The sequence below is a fragment of the Mustela nigripes genome, chromosome 1 (assembly GCF_022355385.1).
Source record: "Mustela nigripes isolate SB6536 chromosome 1, MUSNIG.SB6536, whole genome shotgun sequence".
NCBI lineage: Eukaryota > Metazoa > Chordata > Mammalia > Carnivora > Mustelidae > Mustela > Mustela nigripes.
In genome coordinates this window covers 263,093,364-263,111,696 of record NC_081557.1, presented here as the reverse complement: position 1 = coordinate 263,111,696, position 18,333 = coordinate 263,093,364, and the positions used below count along the sequence as shown (strand labels likewise).

Here is an 18,333-nt window from a genome sequence, read left to right as displayed (position 1 = left end):
TTAATACTCCTCCTCTCAGCTGTTACACTGAGTGACATGAAAGGCTGCCAGGTTTGAGTGAGGCCCAAGCAGGAAACATCCAAATTTTGGCAAAAGCCAGTCTGCCACTTGGGTCATCTAACGTAGCAGACCCTATGATATCAGAGTTATTGGTGGAGGGAAAAATGCAGAAGAAATGAAAGTGAAACCACAGTACATATACTCTTTATTTTTCTCTGCTCATTTTATTGAGTAACTGTATAAAAACCACATACAATACATTACCAGAGAAAATATTTTATTTTTCAAATGAATAATGGATTCTTCACTCCTCAATTATTTCTGTAATATTTTACCCTTTTTAAAAACTAAATATATATTTTAATACATTTCATCTTTTCTCAAAGACTGTGGTATAATTTTGATTATCTTTAGCAACCAAAGTCTATTTCCAGCAATTTGAACTTGATATGGAGAAAAATGCCATGTCAAGTCCTTTGTACCTGATTTGGTGCTGAGGTTGAACTGGTGTATTGGTTTGTTCCAGGATCCAGAGGCTATTCCAAGCTTTAAAGCAAAGTGAAACCTTAGGCTGGCCTCGGCTGCTTGAGGCCCCTCTAAATGGGGGTGACTGGTTGGCTCTGCACAGGACAGTTTCTCCCTGGTCTGGGGCTGGAATATCTGGAACAGAGGACTGAGGTATTTACTGTGTCTATTTGTTTGGGGTGGCAGGTGAGGAGAACCCTACTTCTTATGTCATATTTCTATTGGTAATCATCTCTCCATTAGAATAAAGAGCAAATGGATAGCTCTGGGTCCTTAATGATACTGAGATTTTGTTCTCAGTTACCTATCTCTCAGTAAAATACTAAGCCCAATGACAAAGAAGAAAAGGGCTAAGTTCACTGTGAACACAAGTGGTAAAAGTGACTGTGGTGACTGACTGTGATTGAGGCACAAATTGGGCTTTGACTCTTGGAGAGGTCTCCAGGCTGGAGTCATTCTGAGCAGCCAGTAGAGAGCCAAATTTGGACATACTGTGTTTGGATTGATCCTACTTTTCTCCACTGTCCACTGACTTTAATTTTCATACATTTCTATCACAGTATCTCTATAAAACCTAAAATCATATCCAAACATCTCCTTCAAATGTTCATTATGAATTCAAAATTAAGTAACTAAAATAAATAATGGGGAGCTAAGGAGATTTTTTTTTCTAGGTAGTAAAAAGATATGACCTTGGTTTTCTTCTTAGCATAATGCTGACCTCTGAAATGTGGGAAGGTTCCCATTTAGATGGAATCCTACATAAAAATATAACATGCATTAACACACAGAAAATTCTTGACTACAGAGAAAATTCAAGTGACCATATCCTTACTGATATTAATATAACACAAATAAAATTTCCATGAACATTTCAGCACAAAATGCAATTCATTTTTAGTTAACACAATGAAACAAATGATACTCAAATTCTAACTACTACACCATAGACATCTGAATGAGGTTTGAATATGTACATGTGTTTCAAAGTAGAATTTGGCTTTGGGCTGGTAATTTTTAATCTAATCCACAGTATTTATGACTTAATTAATTTCAGTTGTTCTTAATAAGAAATTAGGAGAAAAGCTAAATTTCTGATATTTGGATCAAAAAATAGCTAAGGGTTCTTCTTTTGTATAGTGAGTAAGAAACTACTCTAAAGCTGCTGCTTTACTTTCTTTCTTTAAATAAAAGTCTTTGGACAGTAGATTCTCCTAATTACAGGAAAATATTCTAACCCTTTCTCCAAATCCTATTGCAATTGGAAGAGCTACAATCATTATTTTTTAATGATTTCATCTATATTTTGTATTTTAGAAATGTCAGCAATGTTACTTTCTGTAAAATACAAAGGAGCATTAAAAATATCCAGGTAGAGCTAGCATCTAGAGTTTGAAGACACTTCTTTATAATGAAACAAAATGTTCAGAACAACTGTCCACAACCAAACTTTAAAAATCAGATTTAGGATTCTTTTTTTGGCTTTTTAAACCTATGCACATTTGTATCAAGTTCTCCTTAGAGGGGAGGAATGACGTACCATACTGAAAAACTGAGACCTTATCAGAGGTCTTCTCAACCTGGCTCTGAACAACTTTAAAAGCCAACAGATCTGTACCATTGCTACTCTCAGGGTCAGGACTATGGGATGTTATGTTAAAAAAAAAAATCTTTTGGTATACTAATAACAAAAGCAACTTGGATCGGATCCAAGATAGCCTTGTGTTATAAATGAATTCTGCTTTATAGTAAAATACATTTAAAGTGTAATTCAACGTACTTACCATAAAGCATCTATAAGTCAAGGTATTCCTTTGAAGCCAAAAATCTGATGCTGTTGAAGCAGAGTCCAGTTCCTAATACCATGGCTGAATGTGGCTAACTTGATATAATTTCCTAAGTCCTGTGGAAACGTCTGGATCTCTTAACATCTTATGGTAGTGACCTGGCACTAGTTTAGGTCTATAAAAACATAATTGTCACAAATCATACAAAAACATGATAACTAGCACACATTTCTGTACGTCTTAAAAAAAAAACCCTTTGGATAACAACTAAATGCATTATGCTATGGGAGAGCCAAAGAAGCACTCTAAATAATGGATAATATTTAATGATGGTAAATGAGAACTATTTTCTAAAAAGCTGTACCAATATTAATTTTAGGTAGAACAGAACATGGAATTATTTCATGAAATATAGTCTCTTTCTATGCTCTCCTGACAACACTCCCAACAGAAAGCTTCCAGTCTATTTGCTGTTTCTTGGCTGATGAGACATTCATCTTTTAATTCCCTGATTGTCTTCCTCAATGATTTTTGGAAACGTTTTTCTCGGTCTAAAACATTCCGCAGACTTTTCTTGGTATCCTCTAGCTCGCTGATCACATGATCTAATTTATGCTTAAGTTTCTTTGGACTGTCCATTACACTGTAGCTATGTTCCTAAAAACATAAACACCAAGTTATTAAACCAGAGAGGCAAGTAGTTACGTATAAGCTTAGCTAGGTCTCAGCTGTTTTTAATTTATAATGCTTAGATATCGTTAAGTTGGTGATACTTAGTGGTTTAAAGAACACAGGAAGAAGATGCGGATAGAAGCGGTATTTTGGGTGCCCAGAGCCGCCCTCCTTTCCATGGGGGTACAGAATCTATGCAGGGGAAGCACTGCTCATTGGGGGTAAGTATCTGCTATGAACATGACACTTGTAATGACTATCCAGATTTTGTTCCCTAGCTGTGGTGCTGCTATGTTTATGTTTTACCTACCAACAAATCTTCAACTCTTATACTTTTAACTATTTTATTTTATATTGATATTCATGTTAAAGGAAATGAGAGAAAAGGAGCACTGGAGCAGGTCCTCAGGCTGAGGGTTATATGTTTAGAGAGAACTCTGGTTTGGGGTTTTAAGAGAGAGAATTTAGGCTCTCTCAGTATTTATTATGGCTATGCTTATGTTTGCTGGGTATACTTTTTTTTTTTTTTTCATTTGAAAATAGGGAAAGTAACACTAACATATCTTAAAAAGGCACTATAAAATAATTTTGAAAAGTTTTTACTTAATATTAAAATTAGTAAAGAGGACTTTTGCTTCTAGCCAAGATGAAATAACAGACTGGATTGGCTCCTATCTAAAAAAAAACTCACATATGGCTAAAAGGCATAAAAAATGTTACAAAGATAACAGACATCGGGCAAGGAAGGCAGCAATCCTGGAGGGATGGGAAACTAAGAGGTGAGCCCTCTGGCTGACCACCCAAGTTTACTGCCTTGGGAGAGCATTAATGCCGTGGAGCTCGGTCGACTGAGAAGACTTTGCAAAGCATCCAGAAAGACCACAGGACAAAGTACTAGTGAGGAGAGGGAACTCTGAAGATCCTTACAGGCTCCCCTTCTAGTATTCAGTGCATACAGGTAGAAAACTGCTCAAGGATGAGGAAAAAATGACCAGAAAGGACCCTGTGTTCAGAGGGCATTGCCGCTATTCCCACTCCTACCAGATTAGAAAATTTCGGGATTCATGGGGCACTGAGTAGAGTATACAGAAGGGTCTTGCTGCAGTGGTGGAGAACAAATAGCCCTAGATGGAACACTCTTCTAGTCCTGCCTAACAAACAAAACCTGAGAAGATCAAACTGTTTACAAATAACTTTGTGGTATCCCAGAACAAAGCTCAAGAACACAGGGCACAAAAATGTCCAGCATCCAGTAAAGTAAAATCCACAATGTGCAGCACAAAACACTTATCAGGTATGCATAGAAATAGGAAAACATGAGCCATAATAAGAAATAAACCAGTCAATGGAAACTAACCCAGAATTGCCACGATGTTGGAATTAGCAGATAAGGGAATTAAGAAAGTTACTAAAATTGTATTCTGTATATTCAAAAAGTTATTTTTGAGACACAAAAGATATAAAAAGGAATGAAATAGAACATCTAGAGATAACATCAACAATGTGTGAGGTGAAAAATACATTGGAGGGAATTATGGGCAGCTTAGTGAAGGTGAGGATACAGCAATATGAACTATCCAGAATAGACTGCAGAGAGAAAAGAGAATACTGAAAAACAGAACCAGAAAAAAAAAATTTAGGACAGCATTAGTAAGTGGTAGTGTGACTCATATAGCCTAATATACATGCAGTCAGAATCCCTGAAGGACTGGAAAGGAAGGTTGAGGTAGAAGGAAATATCTGAAGAAATCTTGGCCAAAATTACTCTAAGTTTGATGAAAACTATAAACCCACAGATAAAGAAGCTCAAGCACATTTCTCATCCCAAGCATGAGAAATATGAAGAAAACTAAACTAAGGTACATCATAATCAAATTATTCAAACCACTGGGAAAGAAAAAAACCTTAAAAGCAAAGAAAAAAAAAACATTAGATATATAGAGGATAAAGATGACAGATTTTGCATTAAAAACAATGCTTGTGAGGATACAGTGGAGCAACATCTCTGAAGAACTAAAAACAAACAAAAGAATCTCCAAAACTATCAACCTAGGATTTTATATCTAATGAAAAGATCTTTCAAAAACAGAGACTAAATAATAATTTTTTTTTTCCAGAAATATAAAAGCTGAAAGAATTAATCACCAAATGTTAAAGTCCTTCAGACAGAATGGAACCACAGGGAAATATAGGAATGAAAAGCCCTGGCAATGGCCACTGCATGGGTAAGGTATAAGATTTTTTTCTTAATATTTTATATCTCTTTAAAAGATAATTTATTGTTAAAACAAAACTTAGAACAATGCAGTGTGGGGTTTATAGTCTATGTAAAAGTGAAATGTATGATAGCAGTAACACAAAAATTGGGAGAAGGGAAATGAAAGTAGACTATTTTAAGATTCTTATAATATGTGTTAAGTGAAATATCAGTTGGATATAGCCTTTGGTAATTTAAAGATGAATGCTATAGACTCAAAAGCAACCACTAAAACAAAACAAAAAGTTACAGCTGATGAGTCAAAAAAAAAAAAAAAAGAAAAAAAAATGGAACCAAAAAAAATTAAATAAACCAAAAAAAAAGGCTGAAAAAAAAAAAAAAGAAAATAGGAACAAAGAGCAAATGGAACAAGTAAGAGACAAATAAGACAACAAATTTAATTAAACAAAATAATATCAATAAACACATTAAGTGTAAATGGCCTAAATAACCCAAGTAAAAGGCTGAAATTATCATATTAGAGTTAAAAAAAAAAATAAAGACCCAAAAATATAACTTACCTAAAAAAGTATGCAGTTCAAACACACCAAATATGTTCAAAGTAAAAGAGCAGAAAAAGATACAGATCTACCTCCACTTATGGTGGGCTTCACAAGGCCTATTTTATAATAAAGTATTGAATATCTCATGTAACTTACTGAATACTGTTATTGGAAGTGAAAAGCAATGGTTGTATGGGCACAGAATGGTTCTAAGTGTATTGATTGTTCACCCCTGTAATCATGCAGCTGATTGGAAGCTGTGACTTGCTGCCATTGCCCAACATCATAAGAGTATATACCACATATCACTGGCCCAGGAAAAGATGAAAATTAAAAACGTGAAATATTAAGTGTACTGTCAATATGAGAGACCCATATTCACTAGAGAATGTCATTTCATTAACCACAACAATGGATCATGGTGTAATTTGTTTCAATTGTTGCATAATTTAGATTTATATTTTGAAATAAATAAGATAATCTTTCACATATATTTTCTAAAGAATACAGTTATTTACAATCCTTTTCTGGTAATAATATTCGAGTTAAGTTAAAAAGAACTTAATTAAATTATTTATTTAGCACCATTGAATATGAAATGATTCCTAACACCAAAATGTTTACATTTTATTAAAGATATAATTATGAATCAATGTATGCTTTATATGAGGCAAGTAGTTGTCTTTTCATTGTTTCTGAATATTTCTTGTCTGACATTTTAAAATACAAGCTAGTTAAATTGAAAAAAAAACTTGAAATATGGTTTCTATTGAATGTCTATTGATTTTGCATCATCGTAAAGTTGAAAAATCATGAGTCGAACCATCATAAGTTGGGAACAATCTGTATACCAATATATAACACTGATGATAAAGAAAACTAAAGTGGGTATACTGCTATCGGAGAAAATAGATTTCAGAGCAAAAGAACATTATCAGGGATAAAGAAGGTTTTTTCCTAATAATAAAGGAGTTAAATTATCAAGACATAATAATCCTAAATATTTAGTACCCAATAACAGTGCTATAAAACATAACAAGTAAAAACTGACAACTTCAAGGAGAATTAGAACATTACCAGAAGATTGCATTCCTCTCTCAAAAAGAGAACAAAAGGAAGTTTAGTAGGGATGAAAACTCTTGAATAAACACTATAAACAGTTTGACTTAATGGACATTTCTAAAACATTTTGGCCAACATCAGCAGAATGTACATTCTTTGCAAATGCACACAGAACATTTATCAAGACAGACCATATTCTAGAATATAAGTCTCAATAAATTTAAAGGTATTTTAAGACATACAACATATATTCTCTAACTAGAATAAAATTAAATTAGAAATTAATAGAAAGATATGTGGAAAATTCCCCAAGTTTTGGAAACCATATGGCACACACCTCTAAATAATTCATGGTTTCAAAGAACAAATCAAAATGGAATTTAGAAGTATTCTGAACTAAATGAAAATGAACACATTTAATTTCTGGAGGCTTTCTAAAGCAATACTTAGGAAGAAATTAATATCACTAAGTGCCTCAAGTCAATGACCTTAGCTTTCATTTTAAGAAACTAGAAAAAGATGAAAAAATTTTATGGAAGTAGAAAAAAGAAAATAATAAAGATGAATGAAAATCAGTGAAGTAAAAAACAAAATAAAAAAAGCAAGAATATTAATGAAACCTAGTTCTTTGACAAGATCAATAAAAAAGATTTTATTTTTAAAGATTTTAATTTATTTATTTGACAGAGAGAAAGACACTGAGAGAGGGAATACAAGCAGTGGGAGTCGGAGAGGGAGAAGCAGGCTTCCTGTTGAGCAGGGAGCCTGATGGATGTGGGCTTTGATCCCAGGACCCTGGGATCATGACCTGAACCAAAGGCAGATGCTTAACTGAGCCACCCAGGTGCCTCAGGACAATAAAACTGATAAATCTCTAGGCAGACTGATCAGCAATAAAAGTGAATAGAGACAAATTGTGAATATCAGAAATGGGACAGATAATATCACTACAGATTCTACATATGTTAAAAGGATAATAAGCAAATATTATGAACAATTTTAAAATAATAAACCTGAAAACTGAGATAAAATGGACAAAGCCCTTGGAAGACACAAGCTACCAAAAATTTTTTCCCACTTCAGGCCCAGATAGTTTTACTGGGGTAGTCTGTCAAATACTTATGGAAGAAATAATAACAAATCTATACCAACTCATCTAGAAAAATCAAAAAAGCAGGCAATATTTTCTAACTTATTCACTGAGGTCAGCATTATTCTGATTCTAAAACCAGACAAAGACATTACATAGAAAGAAAACTATAGGCCAATATCCTGATTATACATACAAGGAAAGATTCTGAACAAATTTTTAACAAATCTAATCCAACAATATATAAAAGTGGTAACACACCATGAGGAAAGGTTTATTCTGAGGCTGGTTTAATATTCAAACATGAATTGATATAACTAATCATATTAAAAAACTACAAAAGAAAGCCACATAATCTAAATCGATAGATTTAGATTTATGACAAAACTAATATTCACTTCTGATAAAAATTATCACCAAACTAGGAATAGAAAGGCACTTCCTCAGTCTGATAAAAGGCATTTATAAAAAACCTATAATTAACATCATATTTAGTGGCGAAAGACTGAATGCCTGTCTTCTAAAATCAGGGGCAAAGTCTGGAGAACAGCTCTCAGTACTTCTATTTGGCATAGCCCTGGAAGTTCAAAGCAGTGCAATAAAACAAGAAAAAGAAAAGACCACTGTTTTGGAAAGGAGGAATTAAAACTTTAATGACAGACAAGATGATTATGTAGAAAATCTAACAGCCTCTATAAAAAGGCTTTTATAATTAATATATGAGTTTAGCAAGTTTGCCAAATAGAAGATCCACATACAAAAATCAACTACCATATACTATCAGTAAAAACAAAACAAAACAAAACACCATTTATAATAGCATCCAACTGCATAAACATTAGGGATAAATCTGATAAAGTGAAAGATGGGTACGCTGAAAATTATAAAATATTGGAGAGAGAAGTTAAAGACCTAAAAAACTGTAGAGATACAATGAGTTCACAGATTCAAGGACTTAAAATAGTTTCATTAAGATGTCAATTCTTTCCAAATGGAATCCCAGTTAAAATTCCAGGAGAAATTTTTGTAGAACTCATTACAAAACGATTCTAAAATTCACATGAAAATGCAAAAGACCTAGAATATTCAAAACAACTTTGAAAAAATAACAAAGTTGGAAGACAAACACTGCCTGATTTAAAGAATTATTATAAAGTTACAGATCTGGGCTCTAGGTCTGGCTCTAACATGAATACTCAATGAGATGAATACTAATGCAAGCCTGAAAACTCTGTATGTGTATGACTGTTCTAAGAAAACCTAAAGAGGTCATTACATATTTCTATTTAGAAGGTACAGTACCTAAAGGGAGAAATTAATTATTGCATTTTTCTTGGTAAATAAAGCTCTGTGAAGGCATTCTTTCAACTAAAGTGTAACCAAAGGATTAACTACTATACATATGCAAAAATTATAATGGCTCTGAGAAGCAATATTATTTTTGGACATCATATCTGTATTTATATCTATATCTCAATACCTACATTTCTCATCTAATCCTAATGGAGAAGACATATTAAAAATATCAGCATTAGGTCAGTAAGTAATTTTACTTACAAAAATGAACTGGGATTGGAATTCTTCAGTACATGAGGAAGCACCAACAAGCTGGTGATTGTGGTCTGTGACTGGAAGGGTTTTGAGGGTGAAGTTTTTTCTACAATGAAGTTTTTCTCTTTTCTCCTGTTAAGTAGAGTTAAAAAAAAGTCATTGTAGATACTTCTGCCCTTTTAAACATTTTTATTCCTTCTTAACTTTGTGTAGTGGAATACAGTATTTCTTTTCATGGAAATTGCTTGGAAAACTCAGTAAATTTTAAATTCCTTTGAGATTAGTTTTTTAAAAAAAAATACAAACTACTGTTTATTAAAAAATAATTTGCCATTCATACAATCCTCCAAATAACCTAGATAACCCCTCTTCCCAACCCCAGCCCCAGGTCAAGAGAGAGGCAGGTCACGGAGAGGCAGATTTGGTCTTAAGTGCTTAAATTCACTCTCAAATTTTATTTTAAATTGTTTTCTGATAGTATGCACTCAGCTTGTAAAAAAGACAGCATTTTTAATATGAAATGGCTCTCATGTTTGCTTTAAGGATGTTACTGAAGTCTTGTCCACTATGTCAGGCAATGTCTCCTTTAAGAGGTCTCAAACATTCTTTTCATAGCTATTGCTGAAAAAAGTTTAGCTTCTCCTTAGCAGAGAGCATGAATTTTAAGAAAACATATTGACAGTGCAATCCTGGTCACCCAATGTATTCTATTCTTCTTATAGGCCACTAGGCTACTAGAGCTGGTATTCTAGCATATGAACTAGGATGTATTATATAGTATTCTGTAGTGCATAGACCAATATTGCCTTTTAAAAATATATATATAAAATCTTTTTACAGGCAATACTGGTCTACATATAACACAGCAACAACAGTATGAGTTTAATCTCTGGGATTAGTTCAAAGGAACTTCCTGAAAATAACCCTGAAGTTCATCTAGAAACACAAATCTTCCTAAAAAAATAAGATGCTGTTGAGAAAGAATATGTCTTATCACTTCTTAAAGATATATTACTCATTAATAACAGTTAATATAGTGTGTACTCTCTCAAAGACAAGACAGAAAAATCTAGAAATAGATCAGGTGGGTAAAAGGTTTTAGGAAAAAAAAGGCAGTCTAAGTAAGTGGAGAAAACCTGGGGCACCTGGGTGGCTCAGTTGGTTAAGCTCAGGTCATGATCTCAGGGTTGTGAGATCACAACCTCTGAGTTGTGAGATTGAGAGCCTCTGGCTCTGTGCTCAGCAGGGAGTCTCCTTCTCTCTCTCTCTGCCCCTCTCCACCTCTCATGCATGTGCATGTGCACCCATTCTCTCTTCTCAAATAAAATCTTCAAAAAAAAAAAAAAAAAAAGAAAAAGAAAAAGTGAAAAAAGGCTATCGGGGTGCCTGGGTGGCTCAGTTGCTTAAGTGTCTGCCTTTGGCTCACGTCATGATCTCGGGATCCTGGGATCAAGCCCTGCATTGGGCTCTGTGCTTGGCAGGGAGTCTGCTTCTCCCTCTCTCTGTGTTCTCCCTCTTTCTCTCTCAAATAAATAAATAAAATCTTAAAAAAAGCTCTAAATCATGTAAAAATGACTAATTGAGAAAAAGCTATATCCTTTATATAAAATAAATCATGTTGAAATTCTAGCACTGAAAATTTATGTAAAAATGAAAATCCTTAGGCAGTAGAAAAAAATAGGGAATATTTATGTTATCTTAAGGTGGGGAAGGCTAGAGGCTGATAATTCAATAGAAAATATAGAATTGACTTATTTAAAAGGGACATCTGAATTTCAAACAAAACAAAAAACCCAAACCAACCTGATAATTGTACTAAAAACTAAAAACAACAAAAAGTAACTGCAACTCAGAGGTCAGTTAAATAATCTCTATCTTCAATATGTAGTGTCTTTACACGTAATTTAGAAAGAAGATGAAAATAGAAAAGGTCCTCAATTAGTAACTCACAAAATAAAAAATACAAATGTCTAATAAATGCAGAGACCAATATCCCAAAATAAATTATAACAAAATGTCACGTTTGCCAATCAATTTTAGCAAAGGTTAAAAACACAACTTACTCTGAGGACTAGGGTGGATGGATACTTTCATGCAAAGGTAATTAGGGAATAGATTGGTACAAGCTCTCTGGTGGGCCTGTGGGGATCTGTATCAAAAGCAAAGTGTTTAAAAATGTGTGTAATCTTTGATGCAAAATTTTACTTCTGGGAGTTTAGTTTGAGGATATGTACAAAGATTTGGCTAGAATAATGTTTATCACAATACTGTTTAGAATAGTAAGTGATGATAACCTATATACAATAGTAATTGGTTCCATAAACTATTGTTCATACATAAATCAATTGCCACATGGTCACTAAATATGTTTTGTAAACAGGTACTTACAGGGATATAGAGCCAGAGAACATTTATTTGCAGATGGTGAGACTACAAATTGGCAAAACCACTTTAGAAAACGATGGCAGTATCTGCTCGAGCTGAACATACACATCCCTAGGACCCAGCAGTTGCACTTCTAAGAAAATTGCATGTACACTTTGCAGAAATGTGAACCTACATGTACCCAAGGGCATGGACAAAAACACTCATAGCTGCATCATTCGTAACAGACCTAAAGTAATGTTTATCAACAGTAGAAAGGCAGAATTATAGTTTATTTAGATAATAGAATACTATATGGCAAAAATATAAATGGCCTACTCTCACATACTAAACATGGATGAATCACACATACAAAATGTTGAGCTAAAGAAGTCAGAGGACATATTGACTCTATTTATATAACAGACAGTGATAAAAGTCAGGATAGTATTTACCTTTGGAGGTATAGTGACTGGAAAAGAGCACGAAGGAGGCTTCTGGGGTGATGGTTGATATTTTATATCTTGGTTTAAAGGGATTTAATTCGTTTTATGACAACTTATTGCTAGGTACACTTATGATGTGTGCACTTTCCATATGTATATTTTAGTATAAAGTTTAGTTTAAAAAACTGATGTCTAGGAGCACCTGGGTGACTCAGTGGGTTAAAGCCTGCCTTCAGCTCCCAGGGTCCTGGAATCGAGTCCCACCTGGGGAGCCTGCTTCCCCCTTTCTCTCTGCCTGCCTCTCAGCCTACTTGTGATCTCTGTCAAGTAATAATAAAATCTTAAAAAACAAAACAAAAAACTCATGTCTATATGTTTCTGTTAAAAGTTATCATGTGTAGATGTGCAACACAATTGAGTGGGATGCTTGTTAAAATGCGCGGCTTTCTGGACGCTAGCCCAAACTTAGTGAATCAGATTCTCTGGGGAACAGGATTCTCCATTTTATTTTTTAAAGATTTATTTATTTTAGAGAGAGAGAGTGCGAGCAGGGGGAGTGGCAGAGGGAGAGAATCTTCAAGTAGACTCTTTGCCGAGCATGGAGCCCTACGCAGGGCTCGATCTCATGACCTGAGCTAAATCCAGGAGTAGGTTGCTCAGTAGATTGAGCCATGCAGATGCCCCGGTTCCCCATTTTAAACAAGCTCCTTGGATAATTCTTATGTAGACTAAAGTTTGAAAGCCATTGTTATAGAAAAATATTTAGTATCATGGATAGCAGTAGTTTACAGTGGACTCTGGAGCCAAAATGACTGGGTTCTAATCCAGCCTCTGCCATTTAATAGCCGTGTGACCCTGGGGAAGGTATTTCAGCTCTCTGGACCTATGTGTCTTCAAGCAGTACAATGAGAATAATAATAGTATTTATTTCACATGGTTGTTAAGAAGACTAAATGAGTTTACATATAAGGTGCTTAGAATAGTGCTTGGCACATAGTAAACACTATATAAATGCTGGGATGAAAAAGAGAGAGAGAGAGAGAGAGAGACAGATGGAAGCAAATTAAGAAAAGGATATACAGTCGATTCTCGAACAATGCAGGGTTAAGGGCACCAACTCCCCTGCACAGTCGAAAATCCGTGTATAACTTTTGACTCTCCCAAAACTTAACTACCTACTGTTTGTAGACTGGAAGCCTTACTGACAACACAAATAGCTGATTAACACATATTTTGCATATGTCTTCTATGCTGTATTCTTACCATAAAGTAAACTAGAGAAAATATTAAAATCCTAAGGAAGAAAAAAATACATTTATAGTACTGTATTTATTGAAAAAAAAAATCTGTGTATAAGGGGACCCATGCATTCCAACTCTGTTGTTCCAGGTTCAAATCTATAGTGTAATTTTATTTTTGTAAGAATATCTATAGATGAATTTATATACAAACATACACAAATGACTGGAAAGAAAACACATTGAAGTGTTAAAAGTATTACCTCTGGATTATATGACCATTGTTAATTTTTTTATACTTTTTTTTAAACAGTAGGCTCCATGCGCAATATGGGCTTGAACTCAGGACCCTGAGATTAAGAGTCACATGTTCTACCAACTAAGCCCACAGGGTGCCCCGATGATTGTTAATTTCTATTGTCTTTTTGCTTGCATCATTTAATTTCCCATAATGAAAAACTTCGTTATAAGGATATAGTTTTTGGAAGTTAGTATTATGGTTTATTTGATTATGCATTTCTTAAGATTCTCAACATTAAAGCTAGAAAAGCAAGAAAAACCTTGCCAACAAATTGTACGCAAGATATTGTACAGGTGTCAACATGGGAGAGAGTGAGGCAGTCTCTACTTGATCATGCAGGCACTGGAAGATGACCCAGTGAAGACAGGGTATAGTGGTCAACACCATATAGAAGCAGGAACACTTGTGCATTACAGATCTTCCTTACCTTATGATGGGGTTATGGAAATTTAAAATATTGTAAATTGAAAAGGCATTTGATACACCTAACCTACTGAATATAATAGTTAGCCTCGCTTACCATAAATATATGCTCACAACACAGTAGCCTACAGTTGAGCAGTGATCTAACACAAAGCCTCTTTTATTTTTTATGTTTTTTTAGAGAGAGAGAGCAAGAGTGAGAGCAAAGAGGGAAAGGGGAGAGGGAGGAGGAGACTCTTAAGCAGGTTCCACGCCCAGCATGGAGTCTAACACGGCTCGATCTCACAACCCTGAGATCATGACCTGAGCAGAAGAGTTGGACACTTAACCAACTGAGCCCCTAGGTGTTCCAAGCCTATTTTATAATGAAGTGTTGGTATCTCATGTGATTTACTGAATACTGTTACTGAAACTGAAAAACAGACTAGTTGTATGGGTACAGAACAGTTGTTAGTGTATTGGTTGTTTACCCTGGTGGCCATGTGGCTGCAGCTCAATCCCCCTGCCCAGCATCAGAGGAGTATGGTAGTGTATACTGCGTATCATTAGCCCGGAAAAAGATGAAAATTAAACATTCAAAGTATGGTTTCTACTGAACGGATACTGCTTTTGCACCATCATAAAGTGGAAAAATTGTAAGACAAAGACCATCTGTATTTCCTGTTTCCAGCTGTTGGAAGGAAGTAATTTCATTGGCAGTTCACTGCTGTTGTTCCGGGACCCAGAGGCTCTCCCTGAATTTTCTACGCTGGAATCAGTTACTCTATGGTTTTTAGAACCACTTTACCACATATTAAGAGAGATACTGAAGGCCAGGCAGTCAATCTATAACACCGATACTACTGAGAAAAAACACAAAATTCAACTAGATTTTACTTATACAATCCTTTTATTTTCTTTTTCTTACCTTTTCTCTCCTTTCATTCTCCTGTTCTCATCTCTTTTGCTCTTCTTCTTTTTAGGTCTACCTAGGCTTTAAGCTTGAATGTATGTGGCTCTAAAAGTCTACTTTGGTCCTGTTAGTGGCTCTGCTCTTGACTTTTGCTCCAGTGTGAGGAGGACTGGCAACTTGGAACTTCAGTTCAACCCTCTTATTTTCCTCCATTGTTTAGAAACAAATCCTGAATTATGTTAACTCCTAAGTCAATCTCCTTCACCAGATCTTAGGAACATACAAATATTTCTGAGTGGCTACTGGTAAACTATTCCTACTATATATTATAAAAGCTGAAGCAGTAAAAACTCAAACATGGACTTCAGAGGAACAAGCAAACAATTAAAAATCTTAGCCTCAGTGGTAAAGGTTCTTCAATAGTACCATAAAAAATGAGTAATGGGGGCACCTGGGTGGCTCAGTGGGTTAAGCCTCTGCCTTTGGCTCGGGTCATGATCTCGGGGTTCTGGGATCGAGCCCCGCATCAGGCTCTCTGCTCAGTGGGGAGCCTGCTTCCTCCTCTCTCTGTACCTGCCTCTCTCCCTACTTGTGATCTCTGTCTGTCAAATAAATAAATAAATAAATAAAAAATGAGTAATGATGGTAAGCAGTGTCTCATAAACAAACCTGTAAGTGAGACGGGGAATCAAAGATAGAAGGTATGACTCCAGGTTTCAGTTTAATATTTGGAGCACTTCTGTCAAAATCGGTCTTCTTGAAGTGCCTTGAACACAACACATCTCCTTTTTTAGGCTCCCAAATGCCTGCAGCATTTACATCAAGCCTTTTCATTGCTAATACCCATTTTCTTTTGACGTTTTCATCTGTGGGGAATCTAGAAAAAAAATACAGAAAGTATTTTAAAATTGAACACTATTGATAGATACTTGAATTAAGGCTGTGACTAAATTGGCTCATTGAAGAGTTTGTTATTATTCTTGAGAAATGGAATATTCAGGAAGCCCTTATGAATCATGCTTTCAGAACTTTCAGTAATAGAGTTTTCTATTAATCATGCTGCAGACATATGGCCTCTATTTCAATTTTCTTCATACTATAAAGAAAAAAAGTTTCAATGAATATTTCAGTCTTATAGGAAGACCCACGACTGGAGGTTTTTCTTTATCTATACATGATAATATTACTTGTGCCTTTTCCTATGTGAAGTGATATCCACAATTTATCCCAGATGAATAGAGTACCTTGTATTTTCATTCTTCTGTTAGCATCAGAAAGTTGTTTAGTATAGCATTTAATACACAACAGGTCTATCAACGCTTAGTGAATGAGGCAAAGAACTGTTGCCGTTTGGAATTCCAGAGATAAGAACTATTTTGAGAGATCTGGAAATCAATAACTATATCTTTTCAGTTTTCCAAGCCAATTCAAATTTTTTTTAGAAAACGTAGGGTACACATACTCATTTTTTGTTTCTTCATACCTTGCAAAGTAGTTAACAGATCTTTCTCTAGCACGTAGCACAGTGCCTCGCACAAAAGCAGCAAAATAAACCTTTAGCAAATGAGTAATTGTTGAACCTTATTATTCCTTTCCTTTGCTGTCAGAAGAATGGCTTAAAATAGAAAATCTGGATCATTTTGATTTATCTGTAGTACTGCTAAAGAACCCTTGGTCTGAGCTTGTAATTTATATTTTAGATCTACTTCTAAACAGAAAGGACAGGACATATTTGGGCAAAGCTCCTTTCTTCCTACAGACTGTACACCCTATGTAAACAAAATTGAATTTCTTTGAAGGTATGTTAAAATGCAAAGTAACAACATTAGCAAAAATGAGCTTGATTATTTTTGTTTACTAGCCTCTGATACCCTGGCAGGTATCTTAAACTTTTCAACTAAATTATAAAAATGTAAATAGATCCCTGTCACTTCAAATCTAGCTAAAAAAGCGATTTACAGATTTGGGAACTAAAGATCAAAGCTGAAGATTTAAGTGGAACTGTCATTGGCTTTTTATAACGGTCAGAAGTACTTTGCTTAACTACAGCAAAATCTTACACGTGAAATGTCAGTCCTTTTAACTTGGAATTGGGCAAACAGCGCGAAGCACATCCAATGGCCGAGCAACATTTCACCATGATTTTAGCAACTCATAACAGAACTGAAAGAAAATTAAAACGGTAAGAGTTAGTAACTTCAAAGCCAAGGGCAACATATTTCCTTTTCCCAGCATGTGTTGGGTACCGTGAAATCTCGCTAGAAAGCCAAAGCCAAGTATTTTCTGGCAGCTTTAAAAATTTTCCAGGGGCTTGGCTCTTTATAAGGCAAAGCGTATCACACTATGCACTCCGAGGGGTCTGAGTCTGTCCTGCGGTCTTGCACATTTCCCTTTCGCGGCTTCTTGCAGGCACCAGGTCACAGGGCCTTTGCACACTCACTCACTCCTCATCTTTCGGCTTCGTGCTGCTTCCCCAGGGAAGCCTGCCTTGACGCTCAGATGAAATCAGGGCCCATCTAGCACTAGCTCCCCTCGAACAAACACTTCTTCCCGGCACTTCTCAAAGTCGCACCCTTGCTACTGGGATTCTCTGATTCCTGTCTCTCTCCCTCACCAGCCCGTGAGTTCCAGGAAGGCGTGGTGGCGCGTGTGTGTTTTCTCACTTTTTGGCCCCATGCTTCACTGGTAACTGGTCAACAGTAAACGTCAACGCGTAGTTTGAAGGAATGAAGGGCGAGTAAAAGCAGCAACAGGTCGAGGGCCGGCGAGCAGGGCCAGCCCGCGCAGGTGCCCGCTCAGAGCCCCGGGGCCCGCGGAGCTCCGCCCCTTTCTCGAGGCCCCGGGCCGCCGCACGGAGAAAGGGAGGGGCCGCCCTGTCACAGGTGCGGAGGTTGCGGAGAGCGTCCCTTCTTCAGGGGGCCACCTGGCGTCTCCGCGCCGCTACCGTCCACCTCGCCCCGAACCACGCCCAACGTCTGGGCGAGTAGCGATGGAGGGTGGGAGGGGGAGAAGAAGCAACCTAAGACTTATTACCGTTAGCGGCGAAGTCAGCGACTGACGTCGACGACAGAGATTGCACTTCTCTTCACTTCCGCCCCGTCGCCCCAGGAACCGGAAACCCGGCTGCCCCGGGTCACGTGCTCGGCCGCCATATCGGCTCGGCTGGCAGCGGCGGTCGGTAGGGGGCGGTGTGCTAGTGACGCTACTTCTCTGGGCGTGGTT

The 18,333-nt window shown here is 36.1% G+C and overlaps 1 protein-coding gene across 2 annotated transcripts; it reads right to left on the bottom strand.

The window, feature by feature from the left end:
• Nucleotides 1-204: 204 nt before the first annotated feature.
• On the bottom strand, nucleotides 205-18,289 carry THAP6 (THAP domain containing 6). 2 transcript variants are annotated; one of them, XM_059385263.1, is made up of 5 exons: nucleotides 17,775-18,289; nucleotides 17,172-17,274; nucleotides 15,781-15,988; nucleotides 9,454-9,579; nucleotides 205-2,969 (listed from the first exon to the last, which is right to left on the bottom strand). In XM_059385263.1, exons 2-5 carry the CDS (start codon nucleotides 17,249-17,251, stop codon nucleotides 2,715-2,717), a joined length of 669 nt encoding a protein of 222 aa, XP_059241246.1. In that variant the 5' UTR covers nucleotides 17,252-17,274; nucleotides 17,775-18,289; the 3' UTR covers nucleotides 205-2,714. The 2 variants fall into 2 exon arrangements, with proteins under 2 accessions (XP_059241246.1, XP_059241243.1); XM_059385260.1 differs by having other exon boundaries at nucleotides 18,145-18,289.
• Between the last annotated feature and the right edge of the window lie 44 nt (nucleotides 18,290-18,333).

Bases quoted from the DNA above. Each gene is read 5' to 3' on its own strand.
- THAP6 (XM_059385263.1), bottom strand. From the start codon at position 17,251: ATGGTGAAATGTTGCTCGGCCATTGGATGTGCTTCGCGCTGTTTGCCC. The intron at 9,580-15,780 runs GTTTGTTTATGA...TCTACTTAACAG, and splicing joins ATTCCCCGTCTCACTTACAG to GAGAAAAGAGAAAAACTTCA. The intron at 2,970-9,453 runs GTAAGTAAAATT...TTATGTTTTTAG, and splicing joins TCCAATCCCAGTTCATTTTT to GAACATAGCTACAGTGTAAT.